Source organism: Vidua macroura, chromosome 1 (assembly GCF_024509145.1).
Source record: "Vidua macroura isolate BioBank_ID:100142 chromosome 1, ASM2450914v1, whole genome shotgun sequence".
Taxonomy (NCBI): Eukaryota; Metazoa; Chordata; class Aves; order Passeriformes; family Viduidae; genus Vidua; species Vidua macroura.
In genome coordinates this window covers 39997724-40022186 of record NC_071571.1, presented here as the reverse complement: position 1 = coordinate 40022186, position 24463 = coordinate 39997724, and the positions used below count along the sequence as shown (strand labels likewise).

Genomic DNA, 24463 nt, shown 5'->3' with positions numbered 1-24463 from the left:
ATGCCAAGAGGATAGTGCCAGAGATAGTACAGGGACCAATGGCCATAAACTAAAACACGGGAAGTTTCACCTCAACATGGGGAAGAACTTCTCTACACTGAGGGGGCAGAGCACTGGAACTGGCTGACCAGGGAGATCGTGGAGCTTCCTTCTCTGAAGGAATTCCAAACCCACCTGGACGCGTTAATGTAGCACTGTTCGTGGTGACCCTGCCTTGGCAGGGGGCTGGGCCTGGATGATTTCTAAAGGTCCCTTCCATCTCCAACAATTCCGTGACTCTGCCAGACCGTTCCAGGGGGAAACGCCGACCCGCAACAGCTGCCAGGCCGCTCGGGGCCGGCGGCAGCCCCACCCGCGGCCGGGCGGAGCCAGCTCTCGGCCGCGCTTGCCGAAGTGCCCGGCTGGGCGGGGCGGCGGCCCGCTTGCACGCCGGGATTTGCAGTCCGCCCTCCCTCCTCCCTGCCCGGTCAGGCGGCGGGGCCGCCTCTCTCCTTCCGGGAGCGGCGCGCACCCGTTGGCGGGGACGGACAGCGGCGTTTATTGACTTCCTCGAAGGCGGCGGGGGCGGCGCCGAGCCCCGGGAATTCCCCGCGGTGGCGGAGGCCGAAACTGCGGCCGGGCCGGCGGAGTGGGGGCGATGGGCGCCCGAAGGGGCCCGAGCGGAGACCGCGAGGGACGGCGCTGCCTCCCTGCCGAGCTGAGCGCCCGCCGCTGACCGCTCGGCCGAGCGGGGCCCGGACAGGTTGGTCCCGGCGCGGGGGGGAACGCGGGGCGGCCCCGGCCGGGGTTTCCTGGGGGTGCTGGGAAGCTTCTGCCCCGTGGAAGAGGAGCGACTCTCCCGGGGAAAAGAGGCTGGTCTTTCGTTTCTCCCCTTAAAATCGAGTCATTCTCGTAGAAGACCAGAATTGTGAGGGTTGGAAGGGAGATCATCTAGTTCAACCTCCCTGCCAAGGCAGGGTCACCTCGAGCAGGTGACAGGTGACACAGGAACGCGTGCAGGTGGGTTTTGATTGACTCCAGAGAGGGAGACTCCACGCCCTCCCTGGTCAGCCTGTTCCAGTGCTCTACCTCCTTCATATAAAGTTCTTCCTCATGTTGAAGTGGAACTTCCTGAGTTTCAGTGGGAGCAGCCTATCAATCTTGTGCCGTGTCCCTGCCCAGTCACACTTGGCCGGAATAAGGAGTCATCCCGTGGGGGGACAGTGAGCAAGGCTTACAGCTACCGCTACCAAGCTGGGGCTGGGCCTCGGGCAGGCTGTTAGGCTGGTTACAAAGCTGCCTCTGATGAAGTTGATAAACTGGGTGGGTTCTTGGAGCTGCAGTTTGTGCCTTGGTACAGAAGAGTCTGGCAAAGGAAATGAGCAAAGTAGGACTATGGGTGTGAAAACAGAAGCACGATGGAGTATTGGAGCTGACAGGAATACAGGTGCTGCAGGAAGTGTTAATTTGGAAGAAGGAAGTGCAGATGAGCATTGAGGTAGTTGTGTATGCTAGCGGTGCTTTAAACTTTTAAGAAAATGCCTCTTAAAATCCTGGTGTTTCACCTGGTAGGGAATATACCCTTATCTCCTTAAATAAATTGGTCCCCTTGCAACTTAGAAGTGAGTATCAGCTGTTCCAGTGAGTGCTTTTAGGAGTTGTTTGTTTCTTAAGGAATCCTTTCATTTCCCCACTGCCCTTCTCTGTATGTATGCAGTAAAATCAGTGTGCTGGAAACAGTCTCTGCAAAAAGTGGAGTTAGGGGAGAATTATTGCCAGGACAGTAAAGTCTGCTCTGGACTCCAAAGGTCAGTTTCTCTTCTGAGACAGTTTCCTGGGAGATGATGTTATGAGCTATGGGAAACTCATAATTTCCTGGATAGGGGTGTATGATCACATGCTTCTGCTGCTAATAATTCAAGTTATCTATTCCAACATCTATTATAGAATTTTAGTAACTCTACTGGAATTACTGTAGAAACCAAAAGAAATCAAAGATTATGACTACTTTTTGTTCTTTTAATAATTAGTGTTTAATAACAGGACTTTTGTTAGAAGTGTTTATCAGATATTTGCCCTATAGCTTAAGTAGATTATTATTGCCCCAAATTTTAAGCAGAATTTTTTCATCTAAACTCTCAGTGAAGTCAGAAGGCAGAAAACACTGGTTGACTGAACTCTAGATTAGACTATATGAAGGGTTTAGCCACCTTCTCACTCCCAACAGCTGTATTTTTTGCTAAAATTTATAATTACTCAGAACCTTGTTTGCTGCATTTGCAGTTTAGAAAAGTGTGAGGTGGCCATTGTCCAAGTACTAGCTAGGTTATGTTTTACAATGAAACTTAAATAGTAAAAAGTTTTTCAAAAGAGCAAAGAGGCTGAAGTGACATCTTTGTGCAGCAAAAATGGGTAATAAATTAGAGATAATTTTAAGATTGCCTAAATTTCAGCAAGTATTCTACTTTGGTTTTCAGTATATCTGTTTTCTATGTGACACTCAAAAGGTGGGGAAAGTGTGAAAATTATTGGTTAAATATATGAACAAACTGTACTTAGTGGACTCAGGGCAGAGAAATAGAGTAATTTCATCTCACAGCACTGGAAAATCATAGAGTTGCAAATGCGTAACATTTGTTTGTCTTATTTCAATAGATGCATTGAATTGGAGATTGTGCACTATAAAATGTTAAATGTGGGTTGCCTACTTAGGAAAGTGGAAACTCCCCTGTCACTACACATGCTGTCCATATCTGGTTTCTTTAGAACAGAATTTGAAGAAAAGAAGAGAACATGAAGGAAACAGGATAAAATGCAGTGTGGGTTTACCTTTTGATATGTTTTCATTCTTTCACAGGGATTTTCTGTACAGAGGAAGTCTGACAGTCCATATTGAATAAAACAGTGATAATGAGATCCAGTTTGCTAAGATGGTAATGATAGGATTAGCAAAGGGGTCAGGATAGGGACCAGCTTGGTAGGAGTCAGTGGGGAGCTCTTCTGAAGGAGACTTCATATGTGTGTCCATTATCCATGGTTCACGTTGGACTCAGTCTTATGTTTTTGCTAAATGTTTATACTATAATTGCATTAATTAACTAATTTACATGATTATATGATGATGGAGTTTTTAGTGTATGAAATTGTAGATGCAACTACAATTTGACAGGACCTTTGGGGAGAAGAAATTAAGCTTGAGAGGGTAAGTGAAGCATAAATGGTTTGAATATTTGAAGTCATCCACTTAGAAGCTGCTATGTGGAACTTAGGTTCAAATTACCAGGTTTATCTGAAATACTGCCATATAAATCTGAATATAGAATTTTAGAAGGCAGCCCAAGTTGAAAAGGACCTGGGAAGATCATCTGGTCCCCCCTGTAAAAGGGAGCCTGGATGAGATTTGCTGGCATCCTGTCCAGTTGTGTCTTGGAAACGTACAGATGTTGTGTTAGTGCGTTGCAGGGTGACCAAGGGCCATCAGTGAGACTCACTTGCCTTCCAGTAGCTGTAACAGGTGAGGCACATTTCCAGTTGAATTAAAAGTTAATGCAATTACAAAAAGCTTATCACTGAACTTATGAACTTTCTGAATGGTAATTAATCTATTTAATTGAATAGAAGGAAACCTGTGATTGGGAGATAGGACTTGCTGTTTGGTTTACAAAAGAAGATATGAAAAAAAAATCCAAAACAAATCCTCTAAACTTCCGGAAATAGTTATTCCTTATAAACTTTTTGAAATGGGAATGAATGAACAGCAAAAGAAGGGTTTCAGTAACCTTTTAAGATACTTACATTTGGTGCTAGAAATATTTAACAGCCAAAAGCCATTTTGCTCCTTCTTACGTTTGTTTGACGGTACTGCTTTTAATTACTTTCAACATTAAATGCAATAGTTTAATAAACAGGATTATATGATGCTGAAAGGATAATATTTTATTGATTCCTACTTCTGGGGTTTTTATTTTCTCCCTTTTCAGGTAGATGTCAGGGAAAGTTATTATTGTGACAGCATCCACAGAAGGGCAGATTGAATACATTACATTGAGGATGCATAAGGTTTGCAAATTAGCAGTGGAGGTACTGGAGTCTGACACTGTTCAGAGAAAGTAAAATTTATCAAGCGCTGTTGTCATAAAATGGGCTTTTTATTGCTTTTTTGGTCTTGTGAGAGTAGATTATTTATTGTAAAAACCTTGAGATTGAAAAAAATTGCTTGGTGTACCTAAGGAGATTTTACTTGGCTTTTGTAGCTTACCCAGATGTTCAGGATAGATGAGCCACAGTGATCTGGTGTGTGAGCTCAGACACAGTGAGTTTCCATTTCCTGAAGGCAATAAAACGAAAGTGCTCTGGAGGTCTCATACAGCTCACATGATGACAGAGCACCGAGTACACTGAGAGGGCTGGGCTGTGCCCCTGGGCTCCGGGACTCTCTGGGAGGGTGCTGGGCCTGTGGACTTTGGCCACCGTTCATCCTTCCATATGGCCAAAGTAGCAGCTACTGAGATGTGTGTGTGAGCATTTTTATTACTCTTCAAAAATGGAGCAAGTATGTGTAAAAAGTGATGCCTTTCTCTGTAGAACAGTCTGTTCACAACTGGAATCAAAGAGAACCTAAGATTTCTGAAGGAGAGATGCAAAGTGATGGATGCTTAAAGAGACTGGAAGTCTTACTTGTTTTAACATCTTGTGTCATATGCTCCAAGTACTGTGTGGAGTTTTTGATGCTGGCTGCAGGAATTCTGTATTATTCCTTGTTGTGCTGAAGTATATTTTTTAAAAAAAGAAGGAAAAAAGCCAATACATCATTTCTGAAGTTAAGGTGAGAGTTGTAACATGTTCACTCAGGATTCCTTTGGTTCAAAGGCATTTCTTGAATTTAAAGGGTTTTTTAATGTTTGCATGCGTATATGTATACTCTTCTCTGTAAGGCAAGATAAATCAGTACAAAAATTATGCTGTTGTTATCAACAGCTGGAAATTGTTCATACTACCATTATGAAGTCAAACCCTTCCAGTCTGGAAGGCAAAGAGGAAAACAACCATCTTGAAATTATTTGCATTAGATACTTGGAAATATTTTGAAAACTCACTTATTCTCTTTCAAATCAACTTAGGCCAAAATGAGAATCTGCTTCATACTGGGAAAAATTTAATGTAATCCTGCTTTTACTATCTCTCCTTCTGATCCGAGAATAAGTTTAGCATTTCAAACTACAGAGCTCTGTTTGTGCAGTGGTCTGTTTGCTATTAGAGCCTCTGCATCCCATGTTCCTCATATGTAGAATGTGTTTTATATTTAACTGCCCCCCATGGTGTTAATGACTAGTATTCATAAAGCTCTTTAAAGAGAAAAGCAATGTTTCTGCCTAGCATTATTAAGATATGGGAAAACATTATTTTGCTCAAAATATTCACTGTATTGAATCAAAGCTGTTCTATAATCTATGTTGAGCAACAAAAGTGGTTCCTGTTAATTCTTCTTTTCTTCACATTATGTGAAAGAAAACTTAAGTGGTGCCACCTCTTCAAACTCATTTGCTTATAAACAGGGAAAATAATTAGTCCTGCTAGAACTTAATACTGTTTCCTGTCAACAGTGTATTCAGGTTGGGTTTTTTGTTTGTTGGCTTTTAAACAGCAGTTAGTTAATACAAACAGTAGTACTGGTACTCATTGAATGTATTTTTTACATAAAGATTCAAGTCCTTTTAAGTAGGCTGTTTTGTGTGCAGATCATTCCAAAGTGTAAATGAAATATATTTATCACAGGCAAAATGCTTAGCTACTGTGCTGAAGTAAAGGGAGTAAAAAGTACTAGGAAGACCTTTCTTGGGATAGGATGTATGGTAAATGGGATTTGCCTTAAGGATGCTGAGATGGACATCAATTGTATTCATGGAGATTAGCTTGTCAGTATATTACTTCAGATATTTTAGTGAGAAACCTTTCACTTGAACTGGTTACTGTAGGACAGATTATATCATGAATTGCAGCTCAAGAGAGGTCAAAATTCACTCAGGTGTTTCAGAGTGTCAGCTCTGGGGCATTTCCAGCAGTGCATACGAGTGTGACTTTGAATTAGGAGAAGTCAAACAGATTAAAACAGGGCAGAAGTCTGTGGCTGAACTTGGTGAACTATCCTGAAAGCCCTTCTGGCATCCTTCTTCCAGATTTGAGGAGCGGTAACCTGTGGAATAATCAAAACACTTATTTGATTGTTGCTGTTAGTTCATATTTTTTAAAATGAGGTAGTATAGTACTGGGGAATCTAAATTTTGATTCCTGTCCTTGAGTGAAATTAAAGACTACAGCTGTAGATGGGGGCTTCTTACAGACATAGCCCTTTTTCTATACTGAGGGTTTCTGCCTATCCTGACAGCAAAAAAAGCTGGGTGAGCTGTGCATTTCACCATGGCCTTTTATAATACTGCTGATCTTGAACTGTTTAATGGCAGTTTGTCATCACTTAGTATGCAATACAGTTAGTAAAAAATGTGTATATTGGATTTTTTTTGGAACTGTAACTTGGGTGTAGAAATTTAGAAAAGCATGCAAACAGAGTCCCTTTCAATTATGTGGAATTATATGCTTCTCTTCTAAATAATCTCCAGTTCTGGCTTAGAGAGCAGCATCAGAAAACCCGAGTTGAATAATGTTATAAACTAAATGAGATCTTTCGAGTAAAAAAATGTTAGAGTAACTGGTCTTCCTAGCAGGTGCAGGTTAGGTGTGTACTTGAATTTATAAAATAGTATTTGTGTATGCTGAGTCTTATTTGGAAGGTGTTTCTCTCTTGGAAGCTCATGAAGGCACTTTTAGTTAACAAAATGCAGAATAAATATGGTCTTGTTTTCCCATATTGCCATCTCCTGGTAGCACTGATGTGTGCAAGAAATAGGGAATGTATGATGTTCAGGTTTAGGAGCTATAGGAAAGCATGGGGACAAAGATCTGTGTTATGTACAAGGTCACAAATCTGCTGCTTTCTTTGAGAGATAATGATAAGCTGTGACACTTCTTGAACGACATTTGAGTCAAGTGTTCTGAGAAAAGATGTGTTGCCTTGAGAGGACAAACTCTTGGGAGTTTGATGAGATGGGTGACAAGACTTGCAGAGCCTTTGGTGAAATGAGGGAGGATAAGCTGGTATGTTATGTTCATCTTGGAAGACAAAACGAGCAAGTCCTTCAGTCAGTTAATGCAGTTTGAATGATGTGGTACTTTTAGTCAAGGTCACCTTGTGCATGGAGGGATACTGTTCTTGCAATGAAAAGGAAGCAAACCTTTCTTTAAGGTTTCTTTCTACTTAAATATCACAGAAATCACAGAATGTTCAAGGCAGAACAACAAACAAGGGGAAGCTTAGGCTACTTTTTTATCCGAATGCATCAAACAATGTGCAAGGCATCTATTCACCTCCTGAACATAACCATTAAAAGGAGTTCAGCTTTGGTTTGTAGTGTTCTTGTCTTCTTTTCACTGTTGAAAAACTCCACTGCTGTCTTATTTAGTAGAAATGAGCTGTCACAGGTTTTTATCATGTTGTCTAACTGGCTTGGAGCAAATTGAGACAAATGTGATAACAGTGCTATTGTTCAGCAGTAGCTGTACTACAGCTCTTCATAATGCTGCACTCTGAAAGCTTTCCAACATGGTGAGAGAAATTTGACCATACAGACAAGCTCCAGGGCTTTACTTCTTATAATCTATAAACAAATGGAAGTCTAGTTTGAATTCAAATAGCAAATACACAGTAGAAGCAGCAATTGTGGCCATGGTTTTTTTTTTTTTTTTTTGCACTAATGCCTGCCTTTTCTGCAAGGTTTTGCTGATAAGTCTGTTTTCTGTTGAAGTAAGTTTTTCCTGCAGTACAAAAAGCTGTCTTCATTATGCTCAGTTCTTTCATTCCAGCATTTCTGTTGGTTCTTTAGCTAATCATCAGGAACCTAAGGACTTGTTGAAGGGGAAAAATGTAAAAGTCTGCTTTTTGTAGAAGTTACATCACTAGTTTGTTTAAAGGGAGGTGGTATTATCAGGCACTCTGTAGCATTTCTTAGTACTGCATAGGAATACAAGTAATCTTGATGTTCATAACTAAATGAGATGTGTCTTTTTTTGGTTGGTTGTTTTTGTGTTTTGGAGGTTGGCTTGTTTATAAATAAAGACCTAAACTTGTTCCAGATAACTTGTGACTCTTAAGGAAAATACTTTTGGGGGCTTTCCACCTGTTGCTCAAGAAAATATATAGAATTTCTTTAAGATGGTATTTTCTTATTGAATGTTTTGCTGTGCCTGAATGATGTAGGTTGCAACAAAAACTCAGTGTAACATCTAATTTGATTTTGTCATTCAGGTGGATCTGCCTGGTATTTTAGAGTGACACTTTACTAATGATCAGATTATTGTCAATTTTCTCCACACATATTGAGGCAGGTCATGTTACTGTGCATGTTTTCCTTCTCATCATATTTTCAGTCAAAAATTACTGTAATTGTTCAGAAGGAGATTTTCTACTGTGACCAAGGAAAGAATAACTACTCATGCAGTCTCTTTAAGGACAAATAGAAGTGTAATTTAAGATTCTGTTTTAAAGTTTGGGAAAAATGTAAGTATTTGCATTCAACAATAAAGAGGCTTTGGCACTTGTGCTCAGGAACCACAGGATTTGGTTGATTTGTTAGAACTGTACTCTTTTACTGCTCAGTGCTGGCTTGCAAAAGCTCTGATCTAATATTCCTTTGGAGTTCAGATAGTTGGTACCAGCCAAATTCTATATTGGTGTTAAGACTCAATAAAAATGAATTTGAGGGTTCATACATCTTATAGGTACTCAAAATATTTACATCAAGTAACGCTGAAATGTGTCTTTTCTAAACAGTGTATTTTCAAGGTGAAATTGATTTCAAGATTTTTCTGTGATATTAAGATACTTCCTGATTATTCAGTCTTGTCTTGTCATGCTTAGACAGAAACACCCTGCAGTATTATTTTGGAAGGTTTTCAGACTCTTGATGAATTTGTCTTTGTGAAAACTTAGCACTTATATCTGTCTTTTTAACAGCTGTCATGGAGGAGTTGGTAGAGGATGACATCTGTATTTTGAACCATGAAAAAGCAGACAATGCTCACAAGAGAGACAGCGATATTCCTGTTCCATCCTATAGTGGAGATGAGTCTGTTGCCTCACACTTTGCACTTGTCACTGCATATGAAGATATCAAGAAACGACTGAAGGAGACAGAGAAGGAGAACTCCTTCTTAAAAAAAAAAGTGAGACTTTTAGAAGAGAAGGTAAGAAAGTAGTTGATGTACCAGTTTCTCGTAGCAGCTTCTTTTTTGCTCCTGGCTGGATGGCAGAGAAAAGGTCAAGGATTTGAAATATACACTTGAAATAATTTCCGTGTTTAAAAGTTTTTATAAATAGTTTTATTTATTTAAGTGAAATGCATTTTGCTCTTCTGGTAGTGTAGTTGTGTCATACTGGCATTTTTGATTCTCACTGGGCACATGTATGATGCAATGCAAAGACAGCGGCTGATTCAGACAGATGTGTAGTTGCATAGAATTTGTCACTGTAGTTTGGGTGCCTCTTTATGGTGTTTATTAGCTTGGGCACATGTGACACAGTATTGTTGAACAGTGAGGTGCAAAGCTTCTAAATTATCAGAATCCAGGACATGTCTAGCAAAAGACTCTTGGGCTCAGTATACCAAAATGATAAGGAAAAATTGGTTGCTAGGAATATCCAGCTAGGTCTAGCTAATCACAGCCTCAAGCGTGAAATGCAAAATTACAATGCTTAACATAGATGTTGTCTGGCTGGCTTTTGATGCAGTAATTCTAAAATGTAAATGAATATTGGAATTTGTTTTATAGGCAGTTTCTTATGGCCATAAACTAGTGAAATTCATTAAAGCTAAAAATTGACCAGGGCACAGGTTTCTCTCTCCCAAGTAAGGAAGGCTGTGATTAACAGTATATCCATTGTTCCGCACCAAGTGTCTTTGTACTGCAGAAGTTCTTGATTTTGGTAGATTGCTTTCTTATAGAAGATGCAAAGATAAATCCTAGTGTTACAGCTGAGACATCTTTTACAACTTTCTCCTAACTGTGCTACTGACTCTTAAAAGCTTTCCAAGTGTGTATTATTTTGTGGCATTGGAATAAAGAACTTGAGTCACATTTGGCACAGCTTTGAGACACTTATTTGGGAATTCTTGATGAAGACAGGATTGACTTTTTCTCAAAAAGGAAAACTATCTCAAGACTGTCTTTATATAAGGTTTGGGGGAATGTTGGGAATAGGAATAGAGCTTTTGACCTGAACCATGCTGAGTGTAACATCTTTTATGTTGTTACTCAAAATCACAATAAACAGGATTTGACCTTGGCAATTCCTTTTGTTTTGTGTCTTTTGGTTTGGCCTGGTTTAGCTTAATTCTCTTGAAGATGCTATTTTGTTTTCTGTAGAGAAAACTTTTTAGTATGTGAATACCATTAAAATGTTTCTATGAGGGAGGGGTATTAAGAAGGCCAAGACTGTTAATGACTTTCAGTCTTTGTCAATAGCTAATGTACCTGTATGCTTAAAAAATATATGGGGAGTTACTCCTTTGGTGTTTGTAATTTCAATGTGCATGGAAGGTTCCAGAAAGCTTATTAAGACTTGTGTTCTATTTGAGTGGCTTTATGAGGGGGAGGAAAATATAAAGGACAAAATTTAAAAGGAGTCATACACATAAAAAAAAAAAAAGCAAAGGGCAGGAGCTTCCTATCTCTGTGGCTTGTTTTCCCATACTTTCTTTCAAACAAACACTTTAAAAGAGGAGATATTTAAGGTAGATATATGAATGTCAGTGCTTTGTTTTAGTATTTTTTTTGCATGACTCCTAATTTTAAGAAAATACATGCAAATCTGTTGTGAATATCTGCAAGAGGTACACTTAAAGAAAGTGTGCAGGATAAAAAGAATGAAAAGCAAAATACAATACTTAATTAAAGCAAGAACTTTTTATATGAATGGATATAATTTGATGTAAGACTTCTTTTCTTTCTGTCTTATTAAAAACACTGAATATATTTTAACTCTGTTCCCCTTTTTCTAGCAATCCAGTGGGTAGTGGTTATTCTGCCTTGCTTGTCTTTTGCCATAGCAGGCAGTGAGATGGTGGTGATCTGAAAGTTAATAGATATTTGTAAAATAATTCTGATTTGGCTTTTCTTACATAAATACACTGAAAGAAATCTTTATTTACATTATGGGGCATTTAAGAAATTATGGTTGGTTTCCTTTGAACTTTCTATATGTTGTGCCTTTATATGCTTAAAACTCCTTTGTCAAAAAGCAGTTTACATTTTTTCAGAGCCTGGAAAAAATATGATTAAGGGATTGTCAGTGGGAGTAATCATAACTTATGAATGGTTAAGTACTCATAAGAGTGAACTCATAGCAGTCTACTGGAAAGTATCTCTGACCATGGCAGGGGGGTTGGACTAGATGAGCTTTTAAATGTCCTCTTCCAACTCAAACTACTCTATGATTCCATAAATTAGTGAGCATTAAGTATTGTTAGAGATTTCTGAATTTGTAGACAGCCTTGGTTGCAGTTTCAGCAAAAACTTTGACCCATATCAGTGTATTTGATTAATTTGTTATCTAAAGTGAAAAAAGGGCAAAGCTGTTAGATTAATATTGCAGGCTGTACCATTGCCTTTTTAAAGTTTTGCAGTTGCCAACACAACATACAAAACTTTTCACTTCTCCTGTGTGTTAAACATTCAGGTGCTTGGCTCCCGGCTGGAAGAGGAAGGCAGCTCAGTTGGGCGGGAACAAGTCAATAAGGCCTACCAAGCCTATCGAGAGGCCTGCATCGACCGTGATCATTTGAAAAGCAAACTGGAAAAAATGGTGTGTGCCTTTTTAATGGTTTCAATGCATGCTTTATCACTACTACATAGTTAGTACATGTTTACTGTAGAATGAACTTTATATACTTAAGATCAGTGATGTTGGTTTTATCACTCTTTTAAAGTACATGACAATACTTTCCATAGAAATAACGATTTAAAGTACCTCAGTTTAATTACTGGGCTAGAATAATGCTAAAAAAAAATCAAAGTAATATTTTTTGTTGTTGTATTTGTTCTAAAATATTGAATTGTCAGGCATGATAGAAAAATGCTTCACAAATTATTTTGGGTTGCGGTTTTTCTCCCCTCTGAAAATAGGCAAAAGAAAGTGCAGAATCCTTGAAAAACTTGAATGAACAGTTGCAATCTAAAGAAGTAGAGCTGTTACAGTTGAGAACTGAAGTGGAAACTCAGCAAGGTATGCATTTGGTACTTCATCTTAAGGTATGTTGAGGAGCTGTAGTGGTTATATTGTGATCTTGGGGCATGAAGAGGTTTAGCTCTATATAGGGGCAAGGTAAGAGAGGCACAGACAGCAGTGAGGTACTTTGAACTTGTCTTCATTCTCATAAATGGTGACGCGTATATTCTGAGGCTGTTGTGTTCTTCCACCCTCGATGATTTACAAATTTGAGAAATGGGCATCACCTAACAGTTTATAGGCTGTGTCATGTACATCTCTGGACCCCACCACCTTTTCCTCAGAGCAGGGCAGAGGCCTGTTAAAGTACAAAGATCACTCAGTCAATCCCACTTCCTCTGGCACCTGCAGAGGGTCCAGTATATTGCTTTGTCTTGCTGTTGGGATATGACAAATACAAGAGGATGTTGAATAGCAATAGCTGCTGTTGCCAACAGTTACTTAGATGACTGGGAAATGAGGGAAAATAGAAAGATGTTGGTTGTAGAGAGCTGGTGAAAAGAGGAAGGAGAAACTAACAGTATATCCTGGCGATTCCAAAAGTCCAAATCCAGCTTCTCTTACTGCAGTTGTAAAGAGCACTCTGTATGTGATAGATGCATAAAACAAAACACCATGGAAGAAAAGAACCCTTGATTAATTTTGTTACAAAAAAAATGCCATCTGTATAAAGTTAGAGATATGGACTGACTTCAGAGTCTGTACAAATGCAGTCATTTGAAAGGTACTTTTGAGTATGGCTGTGCTTGAATTGGATTACTCTCCAAGAGGACCTTAAGCATCTAATGCACTACTTCAATTGCACAAATGTTTAAACCTAGAAAAACAAATTGCAGGTAGTGCTAGTATCACTGTTGAGGGCCTCATCATTTCAGGAGGTAAGAATTGCAGAGTTTGTACAGAGAGCTCTGAAAATGATTTCAATCCTATTTATAACTCAGTTTTACTCATAAGTAGACTCTGAGTACCTTGTTTGAAAAAAAAAGAATCAGTGTGACTTAAGGTTGTTTAAACTATTAAATCTGGAATAAGTGTACCACGCAGTTGAAGACTTGTGGGTTTTTTTTCCTGTCATGTTCCTCCTTGCTGTCTCACTAATGCCCTGCTACTGATCTGATGGTAGCATCACTGTTACCGTGTGAATTGCTTCAGTCTAACAAGATTTGTGTAACTTTATGCTTTCCCCTTTTGCTTTGATTGTATCTTTTGTTGTTCTGTGTGGAACTTCGCGATATTAAACTTTGGGAAAACTTAATGGTAAATGATGTAAAATGCAAATCTGAGGGTGAAAAGGCTCATGTTTTCAAAGCATGTAAGAAGTATGCAAGTTGGCATATATGATGTGTATTTGCCATAAATTGATTTTTTTTATTTCCAGTGCCTTTTTATGCTAGTACTTCCTATTTCTCTGTGTCAATTTCCAGTGCATTCCTAGAAAGTAGGGCTTCATGCTTTAAACCCAGAAAATAGACCACCTCTGCCAACAATATTACCAGTGCTATATTTCCCTGTTGCCACAGACTCCAGTTTCTTCAGAATATGATGTTTTTGTAGAGCATGGGCTGATTGAAGATCATCTTGCATATTGAGTTACATTCTTTGGACTGAGATTGGAATCTGATTGTCTTGTTTGTCTTCTTTACAGTGATAAAAAGTCTGAATTGTACTCAGGCTAACTGGGAATTGGAGAAGCTGAACAGTGACCTGAAAGTGCATAGTCTGGAACAGGATCTAGAAAAACTCAAGGAAGAGTGCAACAGTCTCAGGAAGGAGTTGCAAAATTCTAAGCAGCAGGTACCTTAATTTTTAAGGAATTTTTGTATTAATGGTTAGTTTTAAATCCAGTGGTCAATCAAAATCAAGGGTTAACAAAAATATGAAGCATACAATTGAATGAAAGATTAATGTCTTGGTAAAATTAACCTTAAATATTTTCATAGACCATCATTTTTCTTGGAAATAGGGAAGTGTTCATGGTATCAATCCTGACCAAATTTAAGAAGTCTGGATGATGCTCTTAATTATAAAGTTTAGCTTTAGGTAGTCCTGTAATGAGCAGGGAATTGAACTTAATCCTTAAGGGTCACTTCTAACTGCAGATATTCTATGATTCTATACAGGTGAGATTTCCCAGCCATTGCCCATATAGCAAGACAAAGTAAAGCTTTATGATTTTTTTATAAGTAGCCACTGAAGTTCTGTGTAAGCTGGGCTACTAAGAAAGTTCGGACAAAAGCTGGTCTCTATAATTTTTTTTTTTCTTTTTTTTAAACAACAACAGGATGCTCCATTGATGGCACGAAGTTTGTTTAAGGAGGTCTGGTGCTTTTCTTTAGGGTAGTTGCATGAAGCTTGTCAGGAAAGTACCTCTTTTGGCACCCTTCCTTGCCATTTCTGGGGCAGATATCTGTTCTGAGGGACACATTTTGTAACCTAGGTGTTGTTGGGATCTCAAAAAGAAAATTAAGATAACAGTAACAAAAAGCAGTAAGTTATTGCCTAGTGCATTCTTCCTGCTTTCCATCTTATCTTTGATGAAAGGTACAGTGCCAGTCTCTAGGACTCTGCAGTCACATTGAAGTTACACAGTGAATGTAAAACACCTAAATGTGATTGTTTGAGGAGGCAGACTGTTTTAGATTCCTTATGGTCATTAATAATGATGATTATGTAATCTGTAATCACACAGCATTTGAGTGAGTCTGCTTTTTTTCCACTAGGTGGGGATAAAGCATATGAGGTGTTTCATTAACTTCCCTTACTGTTGGTTATTTCACTTGGGTCGGGAGCTGTTTCAGCTGCTTTCAATAACTTGTAAAATCTGAAGGCTTGCTGTAACTTGTTTGAAGTTCTGGTGTCTTCAGGTAACTCTAGAACAGAGTAACAGCTGCATAAATAATTGCAGATTGTACAGTGAGAGTGAATGATGTCAGAGAGAACAGACTAAAATAGCATTTGTAAGGAATACTGCATATTCCTGATACTGTTTAAATTATGTTTATGCCAGCAGCTTTTGTTGCACAGAACAAATACAGGGAACAGCTTTTTGTTTTGTTTTGGGGGGTTTTGTTACGGTGGTTTTTTGTTTGTCTTTCATATAATTTCTTCTTGATCCTGGTAACTGCTTAATACAGGAAATAAAAAAGTGCTTGTTTTCAAATGTGGATAATACAGTGCAACTTTTTTTTAAGCTATGAATTTAAATCTTTGGGAGATGGTGAGAAAGTTCAGGAGGGGAAAATGCAGTCAAGTGATGACTGCCCAATGATCAATGGGCAATGACAAATCAGCATGTATTTTCATTATTATGGTAGTAATAATTACTGGTATTTTCATTATTATTTTCATTACATTAGCTAACATGTAATGAAAGTAAGTAATAATGAAAATGAAAACAGGAAAACATGTTTTCAAATGTCTTCTACCTTTAGGCAAGTGCACTTTCTATGTTTCTGTACTTTTAGATATTCTTACTGAAGTTTTACATTGTAGTTGATGCAGTGTGTACATTGTATTGACAAGTTGCTTGAAATATGTACAGACTGTCTTAAAGCCACTGTAAAGGGATCAAATCCATAACAGCTTTGGCTAGAGGGAATGATAGGAAAGGAACATGGAAAGAAGGGATATGAAAGGGAGGGAGCTCATCACAAGTGAGGGTCTAATAGAAGCACAGCTAACAAAGTGAGCCCAATGTTTGATTTGTTAAACAGCCCTGGTAAATTCAGTGTGGCTGCTTATATGTGCAATTTTAAAGTAGTCTTTCAGACTGAAGAGATAAATTATGTCATAAAAGTAACTTGTGGAAGTAAATCTATACTGAAACAGTTTCCTTTAACTCAAAGATCTTTATATACTGTGACAGAGAGAGAACAAAAAGACTGTTTAAAAAGCAGAAATTGAGAGAGACTTTTCATGTCCATTTAAGAAAGTAATCAATCTCTAATTCTGAGAGTTCAGCTCTCAAAAAGAGAGTATGGAGGCGGCTGAGCAATGCCTTTGTATAAGTAGGTAGTTTAAGCATTTTTTTAGTGGAAATTCTTAGTAGAAGTCTTTATTTTCCTTTTGAAACCCACTGCAGCTAACACAAATGAAGACTACTTTACTTTTGAATTTCAGTATTAGGCAAATTGGAGTTTCACTGCCTTTTTTTGAGAGAGAAAATGTGAAATCATGTTTATTCATTCTCTGTCTCCCCTTCACTCTGCTATGCAGGACCAGGCTCAAGAGGAAAATCCACTACATGGAGACCACCTTCAAAGGCAAGACATCCAGAGGTATGAAATATTTTATTTTCAGTTTACTGAGTTCAACTTCAGTTAGTTCAACAAGTAAATTATTCTTGAAATAACACACTCTTTAGGTGTGTTACATAATTTCATTGAAAGTCTAGGTATAGTTATTTAGCAAGATCATTGTACATTTTTTTCTTTGTGTTTGTAGTTCAGGATGATGATGATGACTATTTATATAGTTATGCCTGTTCGTGCACTTACAGCATCTTCCACCAGAGGGAAGAGTGGCCCTCCACAATGCCAGGCTTTAGTGCAATGGGCCTTGATGCTTCCTTGGATGTTGAAGAGACTTTTCAGCCACTGAAAGAGAACATACAGACACTTCCCATCATCTGTTCTCTGGTGCCAAATACGTTTTAAAAAATTCATCCAAGCACTTTCCTTCTGGCTGGCGGCAGACACTTGAACTGTCCTTATATTTGCCACTTCTGTGTTAAATATTGGACAGTTTCTGGTTTGTCATAACTAAAGTTTTTGATCTTATTTTTTAGACCAAAACACAAGAGTTAAGGAAATGTGGTTACCACATTAGCTTTAAAATTGTCATCTCTTAACAGTTGAAAGAACCAAAAGGAGTCTGCAGTAGAAAGGCCACAGGTTTAGCTAACTTCTTGAAATATCAATTCTGAAAATTTTAACTTTCTATCTCTCAGAATTACTGACACTTAATACATTATTTAGTAAAATAACACCTGCCTGTGTTCTTTAGTAGAGCTTTCTGAATCTGTACATTTGTGTTCTGGGGAAGTATTTCTGTGGATAGAAGTTCTATTTCTTTGTTTTAAGGGAACTCTCTTAGTGTTGACTTGCATAATAGCTACTTCTCAGAGTCATTTTGAACACATTTGTCCTTGATATTCAATGCAGGAATGATCCTATATTGCTATTTTTGAAGGATAGCATTACATACATTTATAAAGCTTATTAATTCTTACTCACCTCAATAGCTTGAGATACTGAGCTGTTTTACTGAGCCTTTTAGTGAATGTAGTGAGGAAGAAAAAAATTCTGGAAACTTTCATCCATTAAATTTGTCTTCAAAAATGTGTTCTGGTAGAATGTTAAGCATTAAAAAAGCATTAAATCATTGAATTCATGTTTAAGTTGAAGTAACTACATCCTTATGTCTTTGAACGCTAAGTTAATTATTAATCAACAGAAATGTGATATTCAGTGAGCCTTTGCTAGAAATTTTACCAAGAAACATATGGTAATGCTGACTTTTCTTCTTTTTCCTCTTAATTTTCTTACCAGTTATTAACCTGAAACATCAGTGTTGGAACACTGTTGCTAAATATGTTTCTTGTATTATGCTGTCTTAGAGAATGAATTGGAACACCATTTTTTACACTGTGTGATAAGGCAATGTATTAACATAAATTGGAGGCCTTGATTATGAAAGAGTATGGTTTATATTTTAGATTGGACTCTGTGTGTATGCTCAATTTGGGTCTCAGGTATTTAGTCTGAATTCAGTGTAGCAGTATGCACGGTGTAAGACCAAATACTGGTTTTTAATTATTTGAAATTACAATCAATCAATATTACTAGGCTCATAATATGTGTTGGGGTATGTGGTCATTTATTGAAAGGTATTCACAGTTAACACTCTGCCTTTTCTATAACCTGGTGTCACTTTAAAGGAAGTATTCCTTTGAGATGACTAATTTTATTGGAAGATGGTTCGTTTCAGATACTGAAATGAAAAGTATGCTTCATATTTCTTTCCTTTGGAGAGTTTAAATTATTATTATTTTTACCTAGTATGTCAATATATAATTCATTGTATATTGCAATAGGCAAGAATCAAATTAAATGCAAAGGTCCATCCGTTTCTGGTAATTCTCGGTACTGTTCAGTCCATTTACAGTTATGGTACTGTAACAAAATTTGCAGAACAATTTATTAACAGTCAGCACTTGATAGGCATGTTAAGAGGCTGCTTTAAAGGCAGCAATATTTAACTTGTAATAAATTTTTGTTTTGAAAGTTTGCAACAAACATACTGGGACCTGAAGAGAGAAATGTCCAATTTGTGTGTAGTGACTGACAAGCAAGTTGAGATCCTACAAAAACTGAAAAGGAACCCACCAGGAGCCAAGAAAGGCAAGTCAGTGTTTGCAATAAGAGACCTTACAAACACAAACCATTGATTCAAGTTGTAGCATTTTAAAAATAAACCAGCTATCATATCTTATCAGAATCTCATCAATTGAAGCTGATAAGCTAGACTGTGTTATGGTTCCAGCTTCCTCATTTTCTGCTTTTGCTTCTGTTTCATACTGGTCAACTTCACACATAAAGGTGTTGCTGATGTGTTTTTTCTTCAGTACTGTATTCTGTTCCCCTTGTGGCTTTTTTCTCAGTCAAGTGTTGCTTATGTGCACAAGGCTGAGGTGTTAAGTTTACTCGTATTTGACCTTTTACCACAACTACTTCATATTAGGGGGAAGAAAATCTTTTTGCAAATGCAGTCTTATTTTCCCAGTACAGAATATATGAAGTATTAAATTGGCAACATTTCAAAATCAGACTTTAAAAGACTGACATTCCTTATGGTTCCCTATTTCTTTATATTGTATTCAGAAAAGGTGTCTTTTTCTAACGAGATGCTACACAGTGTGACATTTTCTGCAAGTCAGAATACTGGGGAAACAAAACTGCCTTAAATAATTTTAAGGGTTAAATATTTTTCACATAAAGTATTTAAAATTTCTGTGAGCACTTCATCAGACAGTTCTTCTGTTCCATACGTATGTTTCTCTCAAGACAAATGCTAGACTATCAGTCAAACAAACTGTGGTAAATAGTTAATTTTCTTTGCTTTCTGCTCACTTCAATTGTGGTCTTTACTGTGCTCAGACTATTGGTGGAAGACAGTGAACTTGGTTACAATGTACTGGTGACAGTCTCTGATGTCCCTGTCCATTACCAGATCAAGACATTTTGTTTCTAAACAGCTCAGTGAGGTAATGACAGGATTCACTGACAGGATTCACCTCCCGAGCAGTCCCTGCCTTTGTGGTCAGCAGTGACTAATGATCACTTTGTCTCTGGTACTTGGCTGATACAAACTGTCAACCCATTTTGTAGACTTGGCCATATTGTTACCAGGTGAGTCTGTGTTCCTACAATTCTAAAACAGGTTTGTCAGATAGCTTCAGCAGAGAAACTGGGAACTAAATGAGTCTAAATAATCTTAGATCTGTTTGATGTGATCATAAACAGTCCTTACTTTTAATTTGGAGTTACCGGTCTTGCCACTACACAACTACTGATTTTTCTCTCCTCCTTGCTGAGGAGACTCATTTTCTGCAGTTCTTAGGCAGTTTCTTGCACAGCCATAGAAGGCATGCTTGATTGATCAGGAAACAGTGGACTTTTGCCTTTTCATCTGTAGACTTCTTTCAGTAATTTTTCAGAAGTATGTGAGAGTGAACAGGTCTGATCTTGGTCATCAGCCACACTTACGAATGCAATACAGATATATCTTTGCTTATATTTATAGACAAATCTTGGCTGATGGAAAATATGGGTACAATTGACTGAAGCCTTCCACTTCCTATACCTCTAGTGACTTTTGGCATCTACAAACCAGCTGCCATTGTCGGAGGTGCATTAATTCTGCAGAACACGTGTTCATTACTTTGTGTGGGACATGAGCAGTATAAGTTAACGTGTCGATTCTACTTAGAATGTAGAGAGGCATTTTATTTATGTTATGTATGGAGGCATTTTCAACAAATGTGTGTGCTTGTGTGCTTTTCTGTTTATTTTTTTCTTGGTTTTTTTTTTCTGGTTGGTTTTTTTTTTTTTGTGGTTTTGCTTGTTTTTTAAGTTTCTTTTTGTTTTGGGTTTTTTTTGTACATTTTCAGTCTGTTTTCAGTGGATTCAATTTTTCTTGAACTTCTAAAAGTCTGTGGGCCTCAAATTACATTTTACACCTGCCAGCACAAAGATGCCAAATCCAGTGCCTTAGCATGTCTTTCAGACACGATGCCCATGCTATTGGAAAGTGGTTTGGGCTGACATCCATAAATATTAATTTATTATGACAAACAGAAGTTGTATTCTTTGACCAAGATACTTCTTTTTCTGTCCCTTAAGAACTAAAGTTAAAAATTGCAATTGATGCTCAAGATAAACAGCTGCTCTAGAAAACTCTATGTAAGATGTGAGTTTTAACTCGGGAAGTATTAATCTACTCTGATTACATGTTTATGTACATTTTCACTACAAAACCTGCTTGTATTTGGCCATATGTTCAGATGTGTGTTGAAGGTGCAGCTCTTCCATTTCAGGTAGATCCTGTTCTGTTTCAAAATCCACCCCTGCCTAACAGTATAAAGCTCCTTTGGAATGTCACATGGCTGAACATTGCAGTCTGTCACTTTAATTTTGAAAGTCAGACAAAAGAACCTGTGAACACCACGTGTTTCCATCTCACTGCTTCATGGGCAGTGAGAATTTGGGTTCTGGATGGCACGCGAATACAACTTATTAAAGAATCAGTAGAATAGGAAGCAGCATTCAGTCTTCTGCATCTGGCTGATTTCTCCAAGCATGTGAAAATGGTCTCTGTTTCAGCATTCATTTCAGTCTGGTCAGAAAGATCCATCAGTTTATCTGTGTTGAAATGGGAGTTGAGAAATATTCTTGGAGTTGCGTGTGTTTTAGACACTGATTTCAGGATTTTGGGTTCATCTTGAGACTGGTGAGGGTAGTATGTTGTTTTTAGCTTTCAAGTAGTTACTGAATATGGTCCAAAAACTTGTGGCTTGAAGAAACTGTGTTTAACATCCCTGCTAGACTGTAGTACACTTGGAGTACATGAAAAATGCATCAGATAATGTAATTTTAAAAATATTTTTTTATCTTCTTCCTTCAGCTGCCTGTACTGCACCAGTGCAATGTGTTGACTTGAACATTTCAAAGGTGAATTTGACATCTGGGGTAGGCTATAAAAACCTCTCACAAAACGATAAAGCCCTCAGCAATGCTGTGTCTTCCCCTCTGCTGAGAAATGCCTGTGTCCCATCAGAAAGGGTGACCCTACACGCTTGGACAGATGAGAGACCAATTCCAGCTGATGGCAAAACGTTCCAGGAACACCATTCCTATGGAAAGAGCTCTCTGGAAGATAATTCCTGGGTATTCCCAAGTCCTCCAAAGCCCAATGAGAATATGTTTTGGGAAATGAAAAATAATCCAACTTTGTTAAACTCTCCAGCAGATTACCTGGATCAGTGTAATCAAAACTGTCTGCACAAGAGTTAAACAACTTTTAGGATGAACTGAGGCATTTTTGGAGTGATTCTGAATAGGCACCTTAATGCTCGAACTTTTAAGGAGAGAAAACAAATTGCTTGAAATGTTCTTTCTTTATTTTTAATTCTAGTTCCAAATCAGAAAGCCTAGTCTTCCTCTGCTGTAAATCAGGAGCGAGTTCCTTGATGTTAAAGCTGTGCTGGTATAATGTAAATACAAAGAAATCTAGCATGGGGCCTAGATAGTCTTGTACTGCAAATGACATACATTTGCTAAAGGTTACACTGAAAAGTGAGTTTGTGGAATAAAACAAAATAATCCAGTTCTGTATTTGTTTGCTATTTGTATATTATCAAGAAAATACTTGGTATCCAGTGTTAGAACTTGTACCAGGTCTGAGCTTTTATTTTGACAGTGTTCTTTTTCAGAATAAGAGATAACATGAAGAATTGGATTCTCTCTTCCTTCCTCCTTTCAATTAGCTTTGATTCCTCTGGTTTGTAAATGAATTTTTCTGTAATATTTAACTAAGAAAGGTGAGTTTGTTTTTTTTTTTTTAACCTTGATTTATATGAGATAGTTGCAAGAGAAAAACCACCCTTAGGCTATCCTGTTTCAATTGCCTCATTTAGGGCTTGATTGTGAATGGTGAAGGACCGTAAGTAATGCTGCTGCTGAACACTGTGAATCCTGGAGGTTCAGCTTGTTTCCCTCAGTTCCTGCTGAAGGAAGCTGCTGTAACTGCACAAGGATGCTGCCACAGACCCAGTGTGCTCACAGTGTAGTTTTTCATATTGTGCCTCTTTTGCACAGCACCACAATTCTGACTCTTCATTCCTGTGGTGGTGAAGGCTACTAATATTTCTTTTGTTAAAGAAACAAAGCCTTAATTTAATCAGACTTGGTGTTGTTGCATTGTTGATATACAATTATAAGTATTTTTGTGGTGTTTTTAGTAAGCCACTGAGAACCAGAGCTACTGGAATTTCAACTACCTGCTTTATAGATTATGGGTCTCTAGGCACTCCTTTTTCATTTTTTTTTTTTCCTCTTAAGGCCATGAACTGTTTCTAGACAAATACAATTTATGCTTTTTTTTTTTTTTTTTTTTTTTTTTTTTTTTGTAAAATTCTCTGCTTCATATCTGGCTTAATACAACAGGGTTAAGTGAAATGTCTTGAGTGCTCAAAATGTTGAAGAAAAATGCATTGTATTTTAGATCCATGATACCTAACTTGTAATGGGCAGGAAGATATTTAATACTGAATACGCTCTTTACAAATGTGTGGGTGGGTGAAGTATTCAGCTTCACAGATCCAGCTTAACATCAAAGTAATAAAAATTAATTTCACAGCTGTTTAGTAGCTAATTATCTTAAGATTGCTTGCAAATACATGGGGAAGCTCTGGCTGTGGCACAGCCATAGTAATGATGCGCTGTAGAAGTGTTACAAGGGTGCTACGTGACCTGTGTGGTTCCAGACCCTGTACAGTGAGTACTTCAGATAGAGCCCATCTTTCACTTTGTTGATCGAAGGCAAAAAAATGCCTTCCTGATACCTTCTCCTGTAGTACAAACAGCATACATAAACAATGTTTCCCATTCACCAGATATTGTTTTTATCTTTCTATTATCTTGCTCACGTATACTGGCTTGTCTGTGATTAATGGAAATGGTGTCAGATGCGGGAATTTATTCTGACCAATGAGCACAGCTGACTCAGGGGAGTACAATCTCTTGGAAAGTAATAGAACAAAACCCAATATGCATAAAACAAATCTAAGTCACTAGGCTTTAGCTGATAGAACCAACTACCTATGTAATAACAAAGAAAGCATTTCTCATGTGGCTGCATAAGCTATATGGTACCTAGTTCTAATGTAGTTTACTTTCGGGGTCCCCCACCTCAACATTACAGAGGTTTTTTATTAAGGAATGTAATATTCAACAGGCATTAACATGTTTTGTGCAATGAAGGAATTCTACTGTGTAAGATATTAAATAAATTTATTTTTGTTTGAAATTGGTTTCACTAACAAATCTCCTTTCTGTATCTGGCACAAATTTTTTTACGGAACTTTTAATTCCTTTATTGTGTATAACTGTTATTCCAAATACAAGCAATTAGGTTTGAGGTTCATCACTTTGACTCAAGGGAAAAAAACAGCCATCTGCTGTAGCCTGCTTCAGCATCTTCTGGGAGAAGTATCTTCCTGGATGTTGAAACCTGAAGGATTTACTTGACTTTGACTACTGTGTCAAAAGGTTCCCAGTCACCTTGTCCTGTATGAAATTAAGATTTTCTGTGCAGAGCCTGAGAATTTGCAGGTTTTGCATTTGACCCTTGGTTTATATTGTGGTCCTTCCCAGGGTGGAGAATGGAGCAGCAATGTTTGATGAGAGGGACTTCAGGAGTGCTGCTGCTAACTAGGGAGAAGAGGGACTGATGCCAGAGTTTGCTGCAGGCAGCATTTCCAATCCAATCACTCATTGCGACGTCCAAGCTGTAACATTTGAAAAGGAAGTCCCCAGATTTGGAGTCACTTGGGAGCTCACTGGCTTGTGAAGCATCTGTTGGGTCTGA

At 38.0% G+C, this 24463-nt stretch overlaps 1 protein-coding gene across 2 annotated transcripts; it reads left to right on the top strand.

Annotated features, from left to right (window-relative positions):
- The first annotated feature begins 382 nt into the window (after nucleotides 1-382).
- On the top strand, nucleotides 383-23906 carry AZI2 (5-azacytidine induced 2). Of its 2 annotated transcripts, none has more exons than XM_053973261.1 (8): nucleotides 383-742; nucleotides 9047-9276; nucleotides 11768-11893; nucleotides 12214-12313; nucleotides 13962-14110; nucleotides 16532-16593; nucleotides 18602-18717; nucleotides 21500-23906. In XM_053973261.1, the coding sequence occupies exons 2-8, from the start codon at nucleotides 9052-9054 to the stop codon at nucleotides 21886-21888; spliced, it is 1167 nt and encodes a 388-aa protein (XP_053829236.1). In that variant the 5' UTR covers nucleotides 383-742; nucleotides 9047-9051; the 3' UTR covers nucleotides 21889-23906. The 2 variants fall into 2 exon arrangements, with proteins under 2 accessions (XP_053829236.1, XP_053829226.1); XM_053973251.1 differs by lacking the exon at nucleotides 383-742 and adding an exon at nucleotides 952-999.
- Nucleotides 23907-24463: the final 557 nt, after the last annotated feature.

Coding starts and splice junctions, on each gene's coding strand:
- AZI2 (XM_053973261.1), top strand. CDS start 9,052: ATGGAGGAGTTGGTAGAGGATGACATCTGTATTTTGAACCATGAAAAA. Junction 9,277..11,767: donor TGAGACTTTTAGAAGAGAAG/GTAAGAAAGTAG, acceptor TTAAACATTCAG/GTGCTTGGCTCCCGGCTGGA. Junction 16,594..18,601: donor CAAAGGCAAGACATCCAGAG/GTATGAAATATT, acceptor TTGTTTTGAAAG/TTTGCAACAAACATACTGGG.